This window comes from Bubalus kerabau, chromosome 15 (assembly GCF_029407905.1).
Source record: "Bubalus kerabau isolate K-KA32 ecotype Philippines breed swamp buffalo chromosome 15, PCC_UOA_SB_1v2, whole genome shotgun sequence".
NCBI classification, from domain to species: Eukaryota; Metazoa; Chordata; class Mammalia; order Artiodactyla; family Bovidae; genus Bubalus; species Bubalus kerabau.
This window is the reverse complement of record NC_073638.1, coordinates 34,286,306-34,309,380: the sequence shown is the minus strand read 5'-3', so window position 1 is coordinate 34,309,380 and position 23,075 is coordinate 34,286,306. Positions and strand designations below refer to the sequence as shown.

The following is a 23,075-nucleotide window of genomic DNA, read 5'->3' as shown; positions in this document are numbered from 1 at the left end:
GGGCGGGGCAGGGAGGGAAACAATGATTTTGCATCAAGGGGGGATGTCTTCATGGTTAATCTAAGATGGGCAGCCTGGCCTCAACTATAATATGCCTTTGCCATCTGTAGGAAGGTAAGTCTCCAGGAGATATGATTTTCATTGGCAACGGTTTCCTCACTCTTGGGCAGGGTTCAGGCCCAGTTTACATCTTGCTTTAAGATGGATGACAGGCTTTAAGATGGGAGTCTCTCCTGCTTTCCTCACACTGGCCCCACCACTAGGAGAAAATGGCAAACTGATGACTCCAACACGAACACACACACACATGTGCTGCTGCTGCTGCTGCTGCCAAGTCTCTTCAGTCGTGTCCGACTCTGTGCGACCCCATAGCCGGCAGCCCACCAGGCTCCCCCGTCCCTGGGATTCTCCAGGCAAGAACACTGGAGTGGGTTGCATTTCCTTCTCCAATGCATGAAAGTGAAAAGTGAAAGTGAAGTCGCTCAGTTGTGTCTGACTCTTAGCGACCCCATGGACTGCAGCCCACCAGGCTCCTCCGTCCATGGGATTTTCCAGGCAAGAATACTGGAGTGGGGTGCCATTGCCTTCTCCGACACATAAACGTGCGTGCACACAAAAGGAGTAGGAAACTGAAACCCACTCCAGTATTCTTGCCTGGAAAATTCCACTGACAGAGGAGACTTGAGGGCTACAGTTCACGGGGATAGTAAAGAGCTGGACACGACTGAAGCCACTAAGCAGCAGACCAGCAAGCTTCTACTAAGCTCCAATCAGTTCACATACAAGATACCATTTAGCCCTTACAGTAACAGTATTATTTGGCCCATTAAAGAAGATGGATACTGAGGTTCAGAGATGGATTTGTCCGAATCCCTACAACTGATGGCAGCTGCAAGAGGCAGTATTCAACCCCCAAACTGCTCTTTTCTACCATGGTTCCCTGATAATGCAAAGAAAGGGGGAGGGGGACAAGAAAAACAGGTAAAGATACAGGTATCAGAATTAAAACGAACAAAACAGCCGAAACATAAAAAAGAGAAGAGGCCCCCACTGCAAGGGCACGAGTGTAAATGCACTCCCCTACAACCCCATAGCCCGTCCCCCTGCAGAGCGGGGCAGGAGAGCTGGACAGACGCCCTTGACTCGGGTTCGCGTCCGGGTGAACAAGAGGCCTCCTAGAACGAAGGGGCATAGAAAAACAAGCAATCCTCCCAGAGCCTAGAAAGGCCCCTGGGCGGCGAGGAGGCGGGGCGAAGGGCAGTTTCCGGTTCCGGGCGCAAAGGCCCCACGTGTTCCGACCCGCCGGGCCCCGCGCGGCTCGGATCCGGCGGCGCTGCCTCTGCCGGGAGTGGGTGGGGGAGAAGCCGGGGCAGGGGAGGAGCCGCCCGAGCTGTTGGAGCCGTGAGTGCTGGGGGCTGGGCCGGGCCGGGCCGGAGCGGGCTGAGCGGGGTTAAGCGGCGAGGAGAGGGAGGGGTCGGAGACCCCGCCCCCCTGGAACCCCGGGGGAATCGTACTGTCCTGGGGAAGGGGTGGCGGCAGTGCGTGGAGGGGGCCGAGGCGTGGTGGTCCCGGTGTGTCTTGGCGGCCGAAGCTAGAACCTCCAGGGATGTGGATGGCGATCCATGCTTCTTTCTTTGCAGCCACCGCCCTCCGCCCCCTCCTGAGGCCTGCAGAAACGCAGTTAGTTCGTACCTCCCGTTGCTTCCGCGCCAACGGCCCCCTTTCCCCTGAAACCGAGGGAGGAGTGGTCGAGGCCCCTTCAGTTCCGGCGGCTTTTTCTCACCCCGCCTCTCACCTGGTTAGAGCAATCCTCCCGAAGGCTCCCTGTCCTGGCGAGCCCCATCACTTTGCCAACCACTAACTCCGCTGCAACACACGCAGAAACACTCACCCGTGATTTTATTACCCGTGATCATCGGATGCTTTGGAGACCATCTGGTCTGTGCCTTTTCAGCTCACTGTGACCGACCCGAACCTCCTCTCAAGCCAGTGACTGCTGTCTTCACTTGAAACTTCCCTCCTCCAACCCCTAGCAGCCAGTTTTGGCACTTCTCGACACCACCTAGCGCTACCCTCAGTGGGAGTATCCGGGCCCGGCTTTTTGTCTGGTTTCACTAAAAGTTTGTTAGTTTGTCTGCCATGGATTTGCTTCGTTTTCTCGGAAAGTTATCAGCCAGGTTTTAATTTTTCTGGACACGGATGTTCTTTTCTCCTGGTCACTTTGATAACCCTGTCTGCCTTGGTCCGGGGGTGCTCCCACATCTTAGCACATCCAGGGTCTACTTAGAGGCTAGACTTACTACTGTTGCTTTTTCTCTGGCCACATTCTGCTGGTGACACCCAGGGCAGCCTCACTCAGAAGCCACAAGGAAAGCTAGTGGAGTCGCTCATCCCTCCAACTTCTCTTCCAATCTGCTCTATGGGCCTTGAGCCAGAAAGCCACTTAGGAAGTGTGGGGCAGCCATAGGAGGCTTGTTAGTGGGAGATATATGACAGGGGAGCTGTTAGGGATTGCAGGCGTTTGTCTTGGGTAACTTTCTGCTTTTACTGTCCCGTGTAAGAAGGTTGGCAGGGGTGGAGGGAGGACGGGAACTTTTCTTCCTAGGACCAAACACCTGGGATTCCTAGTCTTTCCCCCTTTCTTCTCCTGCTGTACCACTTTTGCACTCTATATATACTATTTCATTAGACAGTCATTTCAAGGGTATATCAAGGTTTTCTACTAAATGAGGGACTCTTGAGCATTATAAACTATACAGATGAGGTAAGTTACAGGTTTACAACATTATTTTTCCAATTATTTGGCAGAGGCGTAAAACATATAATGGTCCTAGACACTTTTCTGCCTTTACATTTGGGCAGCACTGAAAAAGTTGGACGCCCTCTGCTCGTATCTTAGATTTCCTTCCTTTGCTTTTGGTACTGGTCCTCGGACTTAGCAAGCATTGTCATCCCCTGGAAGCCCCACAGGTTACTGGAGCCACCCCCAGAGTTACTGTATGTAAGTCAGAGCTGGGGCTTGATCATTTGCATTTCTAACAAGTCCTCTGGTGCTGGTGCTGCTGACCTGGCTTTCTCAGAATGAGAACCACTGCCTTTGGCCAAACTTCTTCACACGTCCCAGTGGTTTGAGCATCAAAATAGCTGTGTGTGAGCACCTCTGTGCTTGAAACTAGTAACACGATCTTGTGTGGGTAATATAACCACTTAGGTCTGAGTTCTTTCATTTGTAAAATTAAGAAAATGTCCTTTGTAGCCAAGTGCAACATTATCTTAAGCTGAATTGATGGTGAAATATTGAGTTTTCCCCTTGATTTTCTTAATTCTCTTAATAGGAGCTTTAATTTTGATCACATAGCTTATACCCATATTCTCAAGTTTTGCTGTGAGTTACTAGTATACTGAAGTCCCTGCTGTTTTTTAACTACATTAAATTCTTTCGGATCAGGGCCTGTGCTTTTTTTCCTCTTTCTTTGCCCAGCATCTTGAATTGTGTGGGAAACACAATTGATGTTCAGTAGATATTTCTGGGCTGAATGAACTTCATCCCCTGCTTTTCTCCTCTCTTGAAGAAGCATCTCTCCACTAATTCTTTGTAACAAACTAGTATATGACTATGCCACCTGATTCTCCGCAGGGGATTGAAATAAATGCTGATGTCAAATTCCTATAACTGTCCCCGGAAGCCCTGGTACCCACTGATTCTGAACTACAACTGAATATTCAAGTTGGAGGAAGAGAAGTGAGCCACTTAATTAAATTCATCACAGTTTTTATTGAGCATCTTTTTTAATCAAGTTTGCCAAAACATTAAGAACTGGAAATACCAAAACATATAAGGAGGCCCTTGCCTTCAGGGATGGGGCTCACAGTGGGAGACAGACACTAAACAGCACACGAATGGCATCCTGTGATTACTTCTACTTTAGGGCCGTGATGTAGCCTGAGTGGAAACCTGGTACTACTCCGATGCTTCTGGTCCAGCAGGCGTGGGTCCCATCCTTCATCATCTCATCATATGGAGGGGAGCCTTGAGCAAAGCCAGGAGGAAGTCACCTAGATACAGAGCAGGGAGTATCTTGACAGAATATTAATTAAAAACTAAAAACATAGTGAATGACTTTTGAATTAACTATTCTGAATTATCCATATTTACACCTCAGGTCAGACTATGTTTACAAAATATATTATCCTTTTTTTTCTCATTAAATAATGGTTCCTCTATGTGATGGACATTGACCATATTCATTGTAGTGAATTAAATGCATTTGGCTAGTTTAACTCTTGGCTGGATAAAAGCTGCTGCCCTCATCAGGGTGGGTGTCAGGTTGGGTGGTCACCTTTGTCCTACTTCAGATTAGTATTTGATGTTCAGTTTTAAACTGAGGCATATAGATTGGCCTGCTTTATTTAGGCTTTTAACCACCTCTGAGTAAAAACCTGCAAGGTTAAAAAGCCCAGCTTCATGTTGGAGGTTAACCACTAGGCTCATGGTGGCAGGATGTTTAATTGTGGACTCACGACCTGTATTTGGTCTCTGGCCCTTCTCAACTCTTGAGTAAATTCCTCTCACTATCTTCAAGCTAAGCTAATAAATTATGGCTCAAGTACTGAGGCCACATATCCTTGTACCCTTCAAAGCTCCTCCTCTGTTACCATCAAAAAGCTGGATAGCTTTCTCTAAATGATCCAGCTCCTCTACCTTTAGGTAGAAAATCGTCCCCATTTTCAGGATGAGTTGATGTGACTTGTTCCAGATGATACATCTCCAGGAGGAAGAACACAGGCTGTCTACCTCTGAAGGCAGAACTGTCAGCAGTGGGACAGGAGTGCCTCCTAGGCCTGTGGACATACCTATCATTTCAGTTCAGTTGCTCAGTCGTGTCCGACTCTGCGACCCCATGGACTGCAGCACCCCAGGCTTCCCTGTCCATCATCAACTCCAGAGCTTGCTTAAACTCATGTCCATCGAGTCGGTGATGCCATCCAACCATCTCATCCTCTGTCGTCCCCTTCTCCTCCCGCCTTCAATCTTTACCAGCATCAGGGTCTTTTCCAGTGAGTCAGTTCTTTGCATCAGGTGGCCAGAGTATTGGAGTTTCAGCTTCAGCATCAGTCCTTTCAATGAATATTCAGGACTGATTTCCTTTAGGATAGACTGGTTGGATCTCCTTGCAGTCCAAGGGACTCTCAAAGAGTCTTCAACACCAGAGTTCAAAAGCATCAGTTCTTTGGCACTCAGCTTTCTTTATAGTCCAACTCTCACATCCATACATGACTACTGGAAAAACCATAGCTTTGACTACCTAAAGGAAGCACTTTGTTGCTGTTGCTAAGTCACTGCAGTCGTGTCCGACTCTGTGCGACCCCATAGACGGCAGCCCACCAGGCTCCCCCGTCCCTGGGATTCTCCAGGCAAGAACACTGGCTGCTAAGTCACTTCAGTCGTGTCCGACTCTGCGAAACCCATAGACAGCAGCCAACCAGGCTCCCCTGTCCCCGGGATTCTCCAGGCAAGAACACTGGAGTGGGTTGCTATTTCCTTCTGCAATGCATGAAAGTGAAAAATGAAAGTGAAGTCACTCAGTTGTGTCTGACTCTTTGCAACCCCATGGACTGCAGCCTACCAGGCTCCTCCGCCCATGGGATTTTCCAGGCAAGAGTACTGGAGTGGGGTACCATTGCCTTCTCCGAGGAAACGCTTTAATTAAAACTAAAGTGAATTATTGCAATTATTATAGCTTTATTTACAGTTATCATGTTTATATTTACTCTTAATTACATTTTTAGACATTGATCCTAACCACAAAAGGCTACAAAATTTGGGGGCAGGAGATATTTATGTCTTTATATGTTGAGTCTAATGAAGGAAGAAAAAATTAAATGGCAAGACTGTCTTAAATAGTTTTTAAACATGGTTTGAAGCACACTGATCATGATGTGTGAGAAGGCAAGAAGTCTGAAGTTTTTCCCTTTCATTTCTTTTGCCTTCTGGGTTAGGTTTGCAGAGGCCGTCTTGGGTATACAGGTTCAGCTCCAGATGGCTGCAATAAAGGAGATCCCACAGTAAAAACACATGAATTTTTTTGGTTCCCCAAGAAATTGTTTCCACTGTATTGTAATCAATTGTATGCAGTAGTATTATGTCTAAAAAAATGTATAGACCTTAATTTTAAAAGGCTTTATTGCTTAAAAAAAGAAAAAGATGCTAACCATCATCTGACTCTTCAGCAAATGATAATCTTTTAGCTGATGGAGGGTCTTGCCTTGATATGATGGCTGGTGACTGATCGGGCTGCTGTGGGCTGAAGGTTGAGGTGTCTGTGGCAGTTTCTTAAAATAAGACAACAGTGAAGTTTACTGCTTCAGTTGACTTCCTTTCATAAACAGTTTCTCTGTGGCAGGCGGTGCTGTTTGATAGCATTTTACCCCCAGGAGAACTTCTTTCAAAATTGAAGTCCTTTCTGCCAAGCCCTGCTGGTTCTAAATCCTTAGTTGTCATTGCAGCAGTTTTCACAGCGCCTTCCCAGGAGTGGATTCCATCCCAGGAAAACACTTGCTTCCATAAGAAGAGGTGTCTTATTCATGAAGGTTTTATCATGAGATTATAGCATTCAGTCACATCTTCAGGCTCCATTTCTGCTTCTAGTTCTCTTGCTATTAAATAATAAGACTTGAAGGTCGAAATTAGTCTTTCATCCATGGGCTATGGGATGGTTGTTTTGTGAGCAGGCATGAAAACAACATTAATCTTGTACATCATCAAAGCTCTTGGGTGACCCGGTGCATTTTCAATGAGAAGTAATATTTTGAAAGAAGGCTTTTTACCCTTAGAAATAGGTTTCATCAGTGAGTTTAAGATATTCAACAAACCATGTTGTGACAGATGGGGTGTCACCCAGGCCTTGTTCCATTTATAGGGCCCAGGCAGAGTTGATTTAACATAACTCTTAAGGGCCCTAGGATTTTCAGAATAGCAAATGAGCAGTGGCTTAAACTGAAAGTCACCAGCTGTATTAACCCTTAACAAGAGAGTCAGCCTGCCCTTTGAAGCTAATTATTGACTTCTCTCTAGCTATGAGGGCTTCCCAGTGGTGCAGTGGTAGAGAATCCGCCCGCCAGTGCAGGAAACGGAAGAGATGTGGGTTCAATCCCTGAGTTGGAAAGATCCCCTGGAGTAGGAAACTGCAGCCCACTCCAGTATTCTTGCCTGGACAATCCCATGGACGGGGGAGCCTCATGGGCTACAGTCCATGGGGTTGCAAAGAGTCAGACATGACTGAATATACACGCTGTAGCTATGCAAGTCCCAGATGGCAACTTCTTCTAGTAAAAGGCTGTTTTGTTTACATTGAAAATATGCTGTTTAGTGCAACCACCTTCATGAATTTTCTTAGCTACAGCTGGATAACTTGTTGCAGCTTCTTCATCAGTATTTGCAGCTTCTCCTTCCACTTTATGTTTATGGAGATGGCTTCTTTCCGTAAACCTCATGAACTAATCTCTCCTAGCTTCAGACTTCTCTTTTGCAGCTGCCTTACCTCTCTTGGCCTTCACAGAATTGAAGAGGGCTAGGGCCATACTCTGGATGAAGCTTTGGCTGGAAGGATTCAACGATCCTTTGAATGATGGGCTGGTTTGATAGTCTATCTAAACCACTAAAACTTTCACCACTTATATTTATGAATTCCCTGGAGTAGCACTTTTAATTTTGTTCAAGAAGTTTATCTTTGCTTTCCAGTTTGGCTAACTGGTGCAGGAGGCATAGTTTTTGTCCTGTCTTATCTTTGAATGTGCCCTCCTCCTCAAGTTTAATCATTTCTCATTTTTTATTTAAAGCAAGAGACATGTGACTCTTCCTGTCACTTGAACACTTAGGGCCCACTGTAGGGTTATTAATTTTGTTAATTTCAATATTATTGTGTCTAAGGGAAGGACAAGAGAGATGGGGGAACAGCTGGTCAGTGGAGCAGTCAGAAAGCACACATTTATTGATTGTTTGCTATCTTACATGAGTGCAGTTTGTGGTACTACAAAACAATTGCAGTAGTAACATCAAGGATCACTAATCACAGATCACCATAACAAATATAAAAATAATTAAGTTTGAAATATTACAAGGATTATCAAAATGTAATTACATCAAGTGAGCTAATGCTGGTGGAAAAATGGCTTGCTCCATGCAGGGTTGCCACAAACCTTTAATTTGTAAACTGAAACAAACAAAAAACCAGATTATCTCTGAAGCATAATAAAGATGAAATGCAGTAAAATGGGGTATGCCTGTACGGCTGGATTTGCCTCAGGTTGCCTCTTCCTGTTCAAGGGAGGGGACAGAACTGTGATTTAAGTAGAAGCGTTGCTAACGTGGTCTTAGGCAGGAGAACCTATCTTTAAGTTTTCATCCTGTCTGTGTCCCAAGGACCTTGTTTAATCTTCGCTTGTAAGTGCTTTCAAAACAAGGACTCTCGTCTTGGTTTAACACTTTATTTTTTCTTTCTCTGGCTGCACTGAGTGGCTTGCAGGATCTTGGTTCCCTGACCAGGGATTGAACCTGCGCCATGGCAGTGAGAGCACCAAATGGACTAACCACTGGACTGCCAGGGAATTCCCTTGTGTTAGTCACCCAGTCATGTCCAACTCTGCAACCTCAGGAGCCCACCAGGCTCCTCTGTCCATAGAATTCTCTAGGTAAGAATACTGGAGTGGGTATTTTCCACTGGAGAGCCATTTTCCTTCTCCAGGGATCTTCCAGAGCCAGGATTCAAACCTGGGTCTCCTGCATCACAGGCAGATTCTTTACTGTCTGAAACACCAGGGAAGCCCAGAAAACTCCCTAGACACTGTACTTTAGATGTAATAGTAAACAGACCAAGATTTTAAATCTGTGCATTTAAATTTTTTTCTTGGAATTATGATGAAATAAAGGACTTTTGCTTATCATTTAAATCTTGCTTTCTTCCCAAAAGGATTTAAAGTAATTTGAAGGAAAGAGAACAGAATATATGGAGCATCTGCCATATACCAAGCTCTGTGCTGAGCAATTCAGTGTGTTACTTGATTTATCCTTCCAACAGCCATGTGAGGTGTGAAGTGTTAGCCAACATTCTGAAATTTGGACTGAGGTTTAAGGAGTATCCCCTGGCTAATAAATGAGGAGAGGGGTCCAGACTAAGGCTCCGGAGCCCCTAACCATTATATGTAGACTGTGGTTGGACATTAGCATAAGAATAACTAACAGTAAAGTGGAAGAATCTTTCCAGTAGGAGGATCTTAGTGGGTAATCTTTAGTTTTAAAGAACAGGGCAGGAGTAGTAAAGGGCAGTGAACAATCTTTATTGGCTGATTTCTAGAACAACAGGAGGAGCAGTGGCAAGGTCTGGTTAGCCCCAGTGAGCAGACATTCACATCTCCAGGCTCTGGGCCTGTGTCATACAGAGAAGGGAGACTGGGAGGGATTTAAGTATCAGCTGAATGTCATCATTTGAACCTCTGATCACTGTTTTCTTCTGAATTATTTGCCAGTAAATAGATCCAGTAGATCCTATCATTCTTTAGATTAGATGCTGTAGGACTACAGACCACCCACATGGTAGTAACATTTTAAGCTAGAGACCGAGGTATCTTTTCACTGCCTGTAGTGTTCTGTTCTTGTCAGTAGGATTGAGTTAGGGCGTGTGTGTGTGTGTGTGCATGCATGCATGCATGTGTGCTCAGTCGTGTCTGACTCTTTGCCACCCCATGGACTGTAGCCTGGCTCCTCTGTCTATGGGATTCTCCAGGCAAGAATACTAGAGTTGCCATTTCCTCCTCCAGGGATCTTCCTGACTCAGGGATTGAACCCGTGTGTCTTGAGTCTCCTGCATTAGCAGGTGGATTCTATCCCAGCTGAGCCACCTGGGAAGCTCACTAGCATGGGACTCACTCAGGGACAGAGACAGCTGGGCCAAAGACAGGAGAAAGGTCTTGCCTCTCCACCTCTCCTCCCCAGTCTTGCCCCAGACATCTTAGAAACACTGAAGAGACTAGGTCATGCGGCCTGCCCAGGCCAAGGCGCATGAAGCGTCTCTGCAGACATCATGTTCAAGCCTTCTGAAACCAGGTCTTTCGCTTTTTTTGGCCTGGCCTCAAGGTCTCTCTATAGCATCCTGGTTTGGGATTTTTAGCTATCACTGTAGAGCCATTCCAAGGACAGACACTGAGGGGAGGCATTAGAATAGCAAAGGCAACGAATTCCTAGGCAGACTCGCAGGGTAGCCCATCCCATAAAGGGCAGAATAAAATACAATGTCCGTTTCCTGTCTCTAGTACTGACGTGTAACATTTGCACAGCACACTAGTTTGTAAGCTCTCACAGACCTCAGTGAATCCTGTGTATTAGGGGCGTGGTTGTCGGCAGAGAGTTTCATCCTTTACAAGCACTCGTGTCCATTGTCTCAGGAAACCCCAGGTTCGTAGGGATGTGGGCCCAGACATACATCTCTGGATACTGAATCTGGTACTCTTCCCACAGCACTGCCCACCTCCTCCCTTCCCATCTCCTGCCCCAACAAGGACAGCTCTGCTTCCCTTATTCTGCCGTTGGCTGATTTTTTAAAAATATTTATTCACTTATTTGGCTGTGCCAGGTCTTAGTTGTGACATGCAGTATCTTTAGCTGTGGCATGTGGGACCTAGTTCCCCCACCAGGGATCGAACCCAGGCCCTCTGCATTGGGAGAGCAGACTCTTAACTACTGGACCACCAGGGAAGTCCCTGCTGTTGCTGACCTTTTGCCTCCATCTCATCTTAGCCTGCCAAAATAAATACAAAACAAGCAAATAAATCAGGTTTTATGTGGTGCTACTATATTCTCTTTTTGGGGAAAGCAAAGCCCTGTAAGAGCATCAACCTCTGTTGTAGCACATAGACTCTGTAATAGGGAATCTTGTGGACTGTGCTACATGAAAACAGTGAGAGTTCCTGGCCGGCTTTGCTGGGGAAGTTCTTGGACTTTTAAGATATTAATAATAGAAATCCCTTCATTAATCTGGAGACCCTGTGTATCAATACCACTTTCTTCCCCTGCCTTGCAGATGTGGGGGGGCATTGTCCTGATAAATCATCATTGTTCAGTTGGTGAGTCATGTCCAACTCTGTGACCCTGTGGACTGCAGCATGCCAGGCTTCCCTGTCCTTCACTATCTCCCGGAGTTTGCTCAAACTCATGTCCATTGAGTTGGTGATTCTATCTAACCATCTCATCCTCTGCCACTCTCTTCTCCTTTTACCTTCATTCTTTCCCAGCATCAGGGTCTTTTCCAGTGAGTTGGCTCTTCGCATCAGGTGATCAAAGGATTGAAGCGTCAACATCAGCCCTTCCAATGAATATTCGAGTTGATTTCCTTAAGGATTGACGAGTGTGATCTCTTTGCTATCCAAGGGACCCTCACCACAGTTTGAAAGCATCAGTCATTGTTGTAGTTGCATTAAATTACTTTATGTCTGGTTTTGTGATTATTAAAATTGATTCAAATCTTCAGAGGAAAATAACTTTGTTTTTCTTTTCCAAACACACAGTTCTTGTGACTTATATGTGGATTCTCCCAGGGCAACCTGAAGATTCCTTGTGATGAGTTGTGGCTTCCTCACTTCAGGAACCACTGACAGTATTCTGTTTTATTCACAATCCAAATAACAAGTGTTTTTTCCTTATTTATCCATCTGTCTAGCACATAGTTTGCTGAACAAATGAATGAATAAAAATTGATAAGACACTGGATCTGTCCTTCTGGAGAAAGACTTAGAAAGACTTACCATGGTGTCTGCCTGGGAACCTGTTGACAGCCTTGAGCTGGGTGCTGTCCAGCCCTGTCCTCAGAGCTTCGTGGTCTGGTGAATTAAACAGAAGTGTGAACGATTCTTACCACGCATAAAGTAGATGTATGTGTGTGCTGTGATACAGGGTCCAGGTTCCTGTGCAGTCTGGGAGAACCAGGGAAGGTGTCCAGGAAAAGCAGGTCTGAAGAATGAGTAGAATTGACCAAGTAAAGGGGGTAGAAAGGGTATTTCAAGGAGTGTCAACAGCATCAGGAACAAAAACCCAGTGAGAGCATAGAAAAGGGAGAGAGCTGTACATGCAGGCAGCAACGTACAGTGGAGTAGCAGGCATGCCCCGTCAGGGCCAGGGGCCAGGTCTTGCAGGGCCTTGAGAGTCAAATTACAAGGAGTTCAGATTTTTTCCTGTGGACAGTGTGGAGCTGTGGGCTGATTTCATATGTTAGGAAGCTTAGTCAGGGACTTCCCTGGTGGCCCAGTGGTTAAGACTTCACCTTCCAGTGCAGGGTGTGCAGGTTCAAACCATGGTCGGTAGCTAAGATCCCACAAAACATAAAACAGAAGTAATATTGTAACAAATTCAATAAAGACTTTAAAAACAGTCCACATCAAAAAAAAAAAAGACAGACCTTACTGAAGTATTGCAGGTGGAACTGACGTGGACATGGCTCCTGTCCATTTCGGGATGCTGGCACTCATCCACCTCCCTTCCCCAAAGCTAAAGGTAAATGTGTAGGTTCCAGAAATAAAAGCTGGAGGAGGGAGTCACTCTTGACTCCACCACAGCCCAAGGAGATTTCACACCAAATAAAGGCTTCTAGTATTTGGGGTTCTAATACCTGTACTCCCAACAATGTGATATGAGAGTGGGGGACTGGTAGGGACAGGGGAGGAATATGGAGTTGAGCCATCTGCCAGCCTGGAGCCTGGAAAAGCTACTCCTGTGAAAGTGTGTCTACTGATCACACGGAAGGGCGAGGGAAGTGTAGGCCTTTATAGCCTTGGGTCAGAGGCTTAGGCCTAAATAACACACTGTCAGCATGAGTCAGGAAATACTCTGAGAAATTAAGATCATTGAAACTACTAGTACTTGGGTAGAAGCAAATGAAATTTCATTCAAAGGGCTCACTTTTATAACCTAGGGCTCTCAGGTCTCCCAAAGAAAATGGGCAAAAGCATTAAAAAAATTACAAACTGCTCATGAAGAAAAATCACCATGAGGTAGAGCAGATTTAATATGTAGGAAAATTAGCCCAGGGAGATCTGTTAATTATGGAACTTTCTAGAACAGACCATGAAATTACATAGTACATGTTTTCAGGTAATGGAAAAATGAAGTGAGCCTGAATGAAAACTGCTTTGAGATACAGATTTTAAGAATGAATAATTTGGTCATTAATGGGCAGCATTGGACATTAGACAGCATGTTATAGCTGTTAAGAATGAACTGCTAGGACTTCCCTGGTGGTCCAGTGGTTAGGACTCTGCCCTTCCAATGCAAGGGACATGGGTTCAATCCCTGGTCATGGAACTAAGACTTCACATGCCATGTGGTGTGGTCAAAAAGTTTAAAAAGAGTGGATTACTGACATTGAGGTGAACCTGGGGCAGTTGTGCGTGTATGCTTAGTCGCTCAGTCGTGTCTGACTCTGCAACCCCATGGACTGTATCCCACCAGGCTCCTCTGTCCATGGGATCCTCCAGGCAAGAACACTGGAGTGGGTTGCCATTTCCTTCTCCAGGGGCAGTTGTAGTGAAGCAGAAAAAGATGGGGACATGAAGAACCCCTCAGATTGCACATGGAGAGTGGTGGTGGGGGCAGCCACCAGGAGGACACTGGTGAGATTTGAACCTGGTACTTCATCCCACACACACGCCTCTGTGGTCGTAGGGGTTAGTGGGTCGTCAAGCTTTGACTAAGGGAATGGCAGAGGAGATGAGATGGATGAATTTGAAAGATTTAGAACATAGATTTAATGAGATTTGGTGAATAAAAGAGAATAGAAACTTGCAGTGGGAAAGACTTTAATCCTGTTAATGTAGGAAGGAAACTTCAAAGTGGAGACTTACTCATCTAGATGCATGTATTGTGCGATTTCTTACGGGTATTGGAGATTGACTACAGCATAGTTCCCTACTTCAAGAAGTTTCACAGGAAAGATACGCGATGGCTGTGTGATATGGCAGATTTGAGATACAGATGTGCTCAGATAGCTAGGGAAGCAGTGATTCCTAACCATGTTTAAGGGCCAGGGAATGGGTTCAAAGAAAGCATCTCAGAAAACATGAAGCCTTATCTATGTCTTGAAAGACAAGTTTAACCTAATGAAGGGCCAAGATTCTGAAGGAACTGCATGTGGAGAGGACAAAGAGCATAGAGCTTTGTGTGCTTCACATGCACTCTGCGTGTGTGTGTGTGTGTGTGTGTGTGTGTGTGTGTGTTTGAAAGGAGAGGAAGGCAAAGGAGTAACAAGATGAAGGTCAACCTAATACATAATCCTTAGAAGTTCGTATTTCAGTTACAAGACAAGAGAGGAGTGATTGAGTATCTTAAATAAGGAAGGGACAGGACCAGATTTGTGAAGAGCACTCACTCTGGTGATAACGATGAATGGTAACTTAAAGGTAATGAACCTGGAGACAGGTAGCTCATGTGTAGAGGCAGCTGCAGTAATCCAGAAAATTGATTAAGACCTGAACTGTAAATCCTGGAAATGAAGAAGAAATAAGAGCACATGTGCAGCATCAGGGGTGGGAGTTTTCCATACATAAGGAACAGACTCTTTGGGACTTGGAGGTCTGTAAAGACACCCTACTGTAGGGAGGTGAGCCATGCATTCATTATAGCAGGTGCCACAGAGAAAAGGGGAGGATACGAGCCCTGAACCGTAAACAGAGGCTGGTTGTGAAGGGCTTCATGTGCCATGCCAAGGATTTTGGAACTGATCTTACTTATAAAGTTACTATTTTAAAATGTTGGGTGATGCCGTTGTAACTATGATTCAGAAAGATAATAGTTAACATTGGGGCACCATCGCTCTTCTAAGCACTTCACAGATACTCCTCATAGTAACCCTGTTAGATGGATTCCATTCTGGAAATGGGAAAACAGACAGGAGGAGGATAAAAGTTGACCATGGGCCCCACACCTCATAAACAGTAGAGTGAGGATTCAAACCCTGGCAGTCTGGCTGTCTGACTCCAGGACTCGCAATCTTAATCATAGATGCCTGAGGTGTTTCTCAACCAGGGTGCACATCAGAACCGTATGTAGCATTTCTTAAAGATACGGTTGTTTAGACTGACTTGAATCAGAGTGTCCAGAAGAATGATGTGTGATTCTGTGCTCTGCAAGAGCTCAACTGGTGAATTTGTTGCACTCTGCTCATAGCTGAGTGCTACAGAACTCCCAATAGGGAAGTCGTGGCAATAGTCCAGGCAAGAGGTGAGGGCCCAAGCAGGAGGAAACAGACTTAGAGGCTTAAGAGGCAGAACTGGTTTAATGAGCTATAAGCAACAGGGAAGAATCAACATTGAATCCAAAGATTATAAAGTTGAGTGTTTACTTAACAAAGTGATGATCTCAGCCAATGGAGGATACCAGGAAGAGGGGTGGATTTGGGAGTAAGAATCATGAATTTAGTTTTCAGCATTCAGGTTTGAGGGTCTGTAGTTCTCCCAATTAAAGACATCTTAAGAGGAAGGTCGCTTCAGGGGGTGCCTGTGTGCCAGCCACTGTTTCTGTGGCTTTCCTCACTGTTCCCTCATACAGTCCTCCCCTCAAATCTCTGAGAGTCCCCACTTTACAGAAGAAATTGATAACAGAGTGTGATTCAGTTCACTGAACCTCCATTAAGTCTTCTCTATTTCAGGCCTATTGATGTGTCACTTCTCGGAACATATATCCCCATGTATATGTCAGCATGTGTGTGTGTGTGTAAAACAGGTGGTAATCAATACCACATTTTTAGCAGGCAGTTTTAAGTGTCCTTTCTCCTACCGTTTTCCTTTAAGGTTAACAGATTTTATGAAATAGAAATGCAGTATTTTTCTGTTTTTGTATGAGGTGTGATCCTTGCCTAGGAAAAGGAATGGGAGAACATACCTTCAGGCACGGATTACCCTATTCCAACTAGGTCTAGGTACAGGGTATGTTACAGAGATTAGGGGAAAGGGAACTTAAGTTCGGGAGTGTTATGTGTACAGGATTAAGACTGAGCTCAGAACTGTGACTCCTGTGCTTACCTTCATGCTTAGCCTGTTGTCTGTCTTCACTTCTCTACCCCAGGTCCCTTGGGAGGAAACTCCTGGAGGCGCCCAGGCTGATAGAGGGGGAATGTTGTGAGCTCTCAATGGTTTGAGGCCACCTCAGAGCCAGACAATGGCTACTGCCTTGGAGCCGGAGGACCAGGATCTTTGGGAAGAAGAGGGAATTCTCATGGTGAAACTGGAAGATGACTTCCCCTGTCGGCCAGAGTCTGTCTCACAGAGGGATGACCCTGTGCTTGAGACGTCACACCAGAACTTCCGGCGCTTCCGCTACCAGGAAGCAGCCAGCCCGCGAGAAGCCCTCATCCGACTCCGAGAACTGTGTCGTCAGTGGCTGAGGCCAGAGCGCAGGACGAAGGAGCAGATCCTGGAGCTGCTGGTGCTTGAGCAGTTCCTCACTGTCCTGCCCGGAGAGCTGCAGAGCTGGGTGCGGGGCCAGCGGCCCGAGAGCGGCGAGGAGGCCGTGACCCTGGTGGAGGGTTTGCAGAAACAGCCCAGGAGACCAAGGCGGTGGGTGAGGAGGGGGAGTCCTGATCTGTGTGATGCGGAGGGGGTCTACCGGCTGCAAGGATGGCGTCTACCGGCTGCAAGGATGGCTAGGGCTCACAGAAATCACCTCGTAAACTTAACTGGCTCTGCCCTTGGGTTGCACCTAGATCCATATGCCCCATGGGACAGTGGAGTGTGTGTGTGTGTGTGTGTGTGTGTGTGTGTGTGTGTGTGTGAGTGACTTCCTGGTTCTTGAAACACCTGCCTGGGGAGGCCATCTTTGCGGCCTCATCACCAAGGGTGATACCGCTTTCCTTTTCCCTTTTGGTATTGAACCTCATTTTCCTGGGGGGGGCGGCGGGGGGCGGTAGAGAATTCTCTGACTTCCTCAGAGGTTCTCAGCCCCTCAGTCAGAGAGGCCCCTCCTAAAACAGCAGAGGGTGATGGGAAGGATGGCACCTCAGAGCCCCATTGATGGGCAGGGTTGAGGGAAAAAAGAAAACAGGGTGGTATCTGAATGTCCCGCGCCCCCCTCCCCGCCCCCGCCCGTTGTTCTGGCGACAGTAACCTGAGCTTCCCCTCGCACACACCAGGGGGACTGGACTTCCCCCTTTTACCTGGGCCCCTCTGGGAGTTTTCTGATGGCAGCTTCTTCTGATGTGAGCTCTGTGACACCCAGGACTTTATCCTGACTCCGCGGTGACTGGAAGTTGGAATTGTTCCCAGGTGACTGTCCATGTTCACGGCCAGGAAGTCCTGTCCGAGGAGACAGTGCCTCCAGGAGCAGAGCCCGGGTCACCTAGTGAGCTGCAGGACCCTGCACAGACCTTGACCCCCGAGGAGCTCCGTGAGGAGACCACACAGAGCCCAGTTCTGGGGGCGTCAGAAGAGCAGACCTTGTGCCAGGAGTCGGAGCTCCAGCCCCTGCAGAAGAGCGGTGGGAAGCCCACAGGAAGTGGGGGTCATGGCTGAGTGAGGGGTGGGGGTGTTGCTCTCAGACGGGGAGGCTGGTAGAGCATGAGTGGAGGAAGCCAAAGGATGCAGGGTGTTGAAAGGAGGCAGTACTAGCCATAGTCTTGCTAGAGCAGGGCCACTGTGGCCAGCAGAACTCTTGGTTATTCCCCTGGCATTCCCGTAACGTTATAGGTGGCAGCTTTGGGGTGACTCAGACTGCCCTTAGGCCAGTGTCTCGACCCCACCCTTCCCACCAGAGACCATGGGGAATGCTCAGCTCTTTGCTGGTTATAGGGCTGCCTTGCACGTGACTGATCTCCCCTTCCTGTCTTCTTAGAGGTTCCAGTGCTTCAGGACCCAGCCCTTCCCGAAGAGAGGAACTCTGGAAACTCTGAGATGGTCGCCCTTCTCACTGCTCTATCACAGGTGCGCCCTCATTTCCGTCTGCATCGCAGGGAACTCGAGGAACCATTGAGCTTAACCGTACGCTGAACAGGTCAGACAGGACACAGGCTTCCACTGTCCATTGCCAGGTTAAGCTCTGAGTTCCGCTCGTGTCTGGAAGGGGAGGAGCTGCATCTCACGGAGAACATCTTAGTTGGATCTGCAGGCTCCAGAGCTTCTTGATTTGCCACTGACCTGAGGGACTAACAAAATGGGGTTGCTTTGGGAAAACTCTGGTACAACTTTGAAGTTGTCAAAGGAGGATTTGTTTTTGATGTTAAGAAGTAAACTTGATAGTCATTTGTAAGGGTGACTGACTGGCCTGCAAAATCAATTTCTGATTTTGGTTGCTGTTCTCTTCTCATTCAGTCAGGCCATGGCATTCAAGAAGAGTTCACCAGGTCAGGAGCCCTAAAACTAAGCTGAGTGGCTGGAGAATAAAGGAATAGAGCTCATCCTTGTTTTTAGATTGTAGAGCTGAAGAGGGAAGTCCTGTTGATGCTACGTAGACTGTATAAGTGGTACATGATTGGGTAAGGGCAGTTAGGAAGAACTTCCTAGAAAAGATGAATTTTTGCAGAGATACAGATACCATTAGAATGATGACTTCCAAGACCTTTCTCATATTGTAAATAACATCCTTGGGAAGAACAGTGTAGTCTGGTGCTGAGGGAAAGTGGTTGGATTGGAGGGAAGAGGAAGAGGGTCAGTTGCAAGAGCAGAAACTTGGGAAGCAACAGAAAATGAAACACAGGTGTCCTGAAAGGAACCAGGTGTCCCGTCTGAGTTTCTCTGTCTCTTGGATGGACTGTGCCTGTACCAAAGACCTTCATTTCAGGAATTAGATATGAGGCTCCATGAAGCATCACATTGTAATGGAATCCTTGTGTTGTTTCAGGGCTTGGTCACTTTCAAGGATGTGGCCGTATGCTTCTCCCAGGACCAGTGGAGCGATCTGGATCCAACCCAGAAAGAGTTCTATGGGGAATATGTCTTGGAAGAAGACTGTGGAATCGTGGTCTCCCTGTGTAAGGAATTTCAAGTGTTTCTAGAGTGTCCTGAGCACAAAGATCTTCCTCTTGTTGGAAACTGAGGGTGTCTTAGACTTTGGATTGCACGTACTACACTTCTCTTACACCGACCCTACCGGTGACATGAAAGGACAGCTGAAGAACATAATAGCTTTCAAAATTAAAGGGAAGAGAAAATGCCCAGAAAGTAGTTGGAAACTCGAACAAGAAAATAGAGCTGTAATACTATAGTTTTAGTGTGAGTTTTAGTTTAGTGTGCGTAGGTAAGCATATCAGTTTTGAAGCAAGCAATAAAAGTTTAGAGTATTCTACTTACTTGAATATAGGAAAAGAGGGTAACACTGCCAGTTGTGTGATTACTGAGTTGCCGGTGAAAGGCAAGAGATACACAGTTCCCATCAGGGGCTCAAGCCAAAGAGACGGAAGGTTTGAATAGCCTGCCTATGGGATTTTTCTTCAGTCTACCGAACAGAAAAGATCTGCTCTTGACATAGGGGACTGTTGAGCCAATCGTGATGTCCTGTTTCCCTCTCTTGAGCAGCCTTTCCAATCCCCAGACTAGACGAGATCTCCCATGTCAGAGAAGAAGAGCCTCTGGTCCCAGACGTCCCAGAGCCTCAGGAGCCTGAAGAGCCAGAAATTCTGAGTTTCACCTATACAGGTGAGGAGTGATAGGGGATCTGCCCCACCCTCACCCCCTGGCTGGCAGTTCCTCTGGTCGGTGTTTCCCTCGCCCTCTGGAGAGCCCCTCTCTGGTTCTTCTAACGGCTCAGCCAGTACCACTGTCTCCCTCTGAAGCCAAACATTCTCTCTTTTCTCCCCTCTTCACACCTGTCATTGGTTTCAGGGCTCTGTAATACAAAATGGTGACAGGAAAAAAAGGAAACTTGGAATTGCAGCTATACCATTTTTTAAGCCTTTACACAGACTCTTGATCCCTAGTCTCCACATTTGTTCTGCACACAGACTTCTCTAGTTGTGATGCACAGGTTTAGTCGCCTCACTTCATGTGGGATCTTAGTTTCCTAACCAAGGATTGAACCCACATCCCCTGCATTTAAAGGTGGATTCTTAACCACTAGACCACCAGGGAAGTCCCTCCACATTTGTGAAAGGAGGATGATAATGTTTGTCCACATGAAGGCTGTTACCAGCATGAGCTAACATGTAAGAAAGTTCTCAGCATACAACAGGCACTCAGTTGACCAGTTACTTCTTTTTTTCCGGCCTCTGCAATTGAGAAACTTGAGTTTCTCTCTATACGGTCTTGCCCTCTCAGAACAGTGTAAACTCTCTCCACTGTGCAGAAGGCACATCTTCTACCTCTGTAATCTCCTCCTTTCTCCTCTCTGTTTCTACAGGAGACAGGAGTGACGACGACGAAGAGTGTCCTGGGCAAGAAGATCTGAGTTTGGAGGATCCACACAGGTCTGTGTCAGGAGATGCAGAAATTCACCAAACTCCAGACTGGGAAATAGTCTTTGAGGATGATCCTGGTAGACTTAATGAAAGAAGATTAGGCACAAAGATTTCTCAAGTCAGTAGTTCAACGAACCTTCAGGAAACCATGCCCGTCCACCCACTGTTAGGGAGACATCATAACTGTCCTGTGTGTGGAAAGAGTTTCACTTGTAACTCCCACCTCATTCGACACCTGAGAACTCACACGGGAGAGAAGCCCTATAAATGCATGGAGTGTGGGAAGAGCTACACACGGAGCTCCCATCTCGCCAGGCACCAAAAGGTACACAGGACAAATGCTCCTCACAAATACCTGCTAAACCGGAGGAGTCTGGGTGAGGCCGCCCCTCTGGTCCAGGCGGAGAGAACCCCACCCGTGGAGAAGCCCTATAGGTGTGAGGACTGCGGGAAGCACTTCCGCTGGACTTCCGACCTCGTCAGGCACCAGAGGACGCACACGGGAGAGAAGCCCTTCTTCTGTACCATCTGTGGCAAAAGCTTCAGCCAGAAATCCGTGCTCACCACCCACCAAAGAATCCACGTCGGAGGCAAGCCCTACCTGTGCGGGGAATGCGGCGAGGACTTCAGCGACCACAGGCGGTACCTGGCCCACCGGAAGACACACGCGGCCGAGGAGCTGTACCTGTGCAGCGAGTGCGGGCGCTGCTTCAGCCACAGCGCCGCCTTCGCCAAGCACCTGCGGGGACACGCCTCAGTGAGGCCCTGCCGCTGCAGCGAGTGTGGGAAGAGCTTCAGCCGGAGGGACCACCTTGTCAGGCACCAGCGGACACACACAGGCGAGAAGCCGTTCACGTGCCCTACATGCGGGAAGAGCTTCAGCAGAGGCTACCACTTAATCAGGCACCAGAGGACCCATTCACAAAAGGCCTCCTAGCCAGGGCCACACATGGGGAGACCTGCCTTTGGCCCTCTCCTGGGGACAGACTGGGAGAGGCCCTCTTGTCGGCTGGAGGCGACCTTGTCTAGGGCATCTGCCTGACCTGCCGAAGTCTGATGACACCTTCCCGCAGCTAAATTAGCCCCTGGCAGGACCTCTCAGCCTTCCTCCACACCATGAGGAGATGTTCTTCCCAAAGTTTGCCTGAAATGAGGCCTCTCCTTGGCTAAAATGCTCCCGCCTCCACCTGGCAGGTGTGAAGCAGGGGGCGTGAAGACACAAGAGGTTGGGCTTATTATACTTGCCCCCATCCTGAAGACGACTTAACAGTCTCAGCTTTGAAGTGGCCCAGGACCAATCCTCAGGGTTGGTGAGGGACCAGCCTTTACGATGCCGTCCTCCCTGGGCTCTAACATTAAAGCACACAGCCCTGAAGTCAGGGCAGGAGAACTGCGCCTCACCCCATAGATTACCTGTACAAACCTCTCACTGGTTCAATTCCTCACCATGCACTTTCCTTTGACTCTGGGGAGAGGTGTGAGTAGCATGTGATGGGCAGAAACATGAAGGCGGCTTCATGTAGACCTCGTCAGGCTGCTCTCCTCTCCAAGGTTAAAATGACACCAGGTGCCAGACACTGCTTGAAAGGGGGGACCAAGCAGCAGCCTCTTTCCTCGTGGGTTTCTCCTGTGAGAAGGCTTGTGCCTGGGCCTCCCAGTTTCTTGGTTTTGTCCCTGGCACTTATTCTGCCACAAGTGGGATGTAGCATTTGGGTGCCGAGGGATTCAGTAAAGCCTGATTAAAATCATGGTGAAATCATTTACATTTCCACGTATATACAAGCCCACCCACCCTATCCTCATCACATGGGTTTGTGAGGGAATTTTTGAAATGGTATCAGCTGACAGAGGCACTCTTAACGATTGTAGAATCATGGTGGACAGGCTCACTTTATTTACATGAAGGAAACGAGAAGATCTAAGCTCAAATTACGGGAAAATTAAGAAAGAGCTGTTGCTGCTGACCAAGGCCATCCGGACTATTCTCCTGACTCCCCACCCTCATCCTCCCCCCCCTCACCCTCTGACATCAGGGAGACCTGGGACCCTGAAGAATTTACCAGGAGTAAATGGCTTTCATGTCTGCATTGTTGGCTTTTTCTTACATGATTTCATTTTCATGTAAGAACTAAAGCGTAGGATCTCATGGCCCATGGGTCTCTGTTGTCTGGTAGAGGTTCTGTGGAGCTGAGGCTGAATAGTTAGGAACTTCATCTGCTCTGACTGGGCATGGCCAGGACTGGGGAGACCATTCCCTCCGTCCATGGAGCACAGGGTATGGGATTAAAGCATGAAAAGGGAGACTGTCTTCTGTGCCTGGTTTCTTCTGCTCTGTTTCTTGAGCTCTTGTGTGCCAGTGTTCACCCAAAGAGCATGGGTGGTGAGATGACAGAGCCTCAAGCTCAAGAGCTCAGCAAAGGGGATTCTCGTTCTGGTCAGTGATGGTGTTCCAGCTGACTGGCTTTAACTCCAGTTGACCGTTGTCCTCCTAGAAGCGTGCACATATGAAATTTTTAAAAAGGAGCACTGACAGCCAAGATCCCTGGTTCCTAGGGCTTTCCACCCATCCAGTCTTCAGGACTTCATGTTCCCAAGACTTCTGAAGATCATTCACACAGAGAGATCTGGGAGGACAGGATAGTTATCTGTGAG

General features: G+C 47.4%; 1 protein-coding gene across 2 annotated transcripts; it reads left to right on the top strand.

Annotated features, from left to right (window-relative positions):
- The first annotated feature begins 1,272 nt into the window (after positions 1-1,272).
- ZNF202 (zinc finger protein 202) lies at positions 1,273-22,169 on the top strand. 2 transcript variants are annotated; one of them, XM_055548448.1, is made up of 7 exons: positions 1,273-1,401; positions 16,106-16,600; positions 17,302-17,512; positions 17,867-17,955; positions 18,872-19,001; positions 19,546-19,665; positions 20,366-22,169. In XM_055548448.1, the coding sequence occupies exons 2-7, from the start codon at positions 16,199-16,201 to the stop codon at positions 21,358-21,360; spliced, it is 1,947 nt and encodes a 648-aa protein (XP_055404423.1). In that variant the 5' UTR covers positions 1,273-1,401; positions 16,106-16,198; the 3' UTR covers positions 21,361-22,169. The 2 variants fall into 2 exon arrangements, with proteins under 2 accessions (XP_055404423.1, XP_055404424.1); XM_055548449.1 differs by lacking the exon at positions 1,273-1,401 and having other exon boundaries at positions 14,727-16,600.
- Positions 22,170-23,075: the final 906 nt, after the last annotated feature.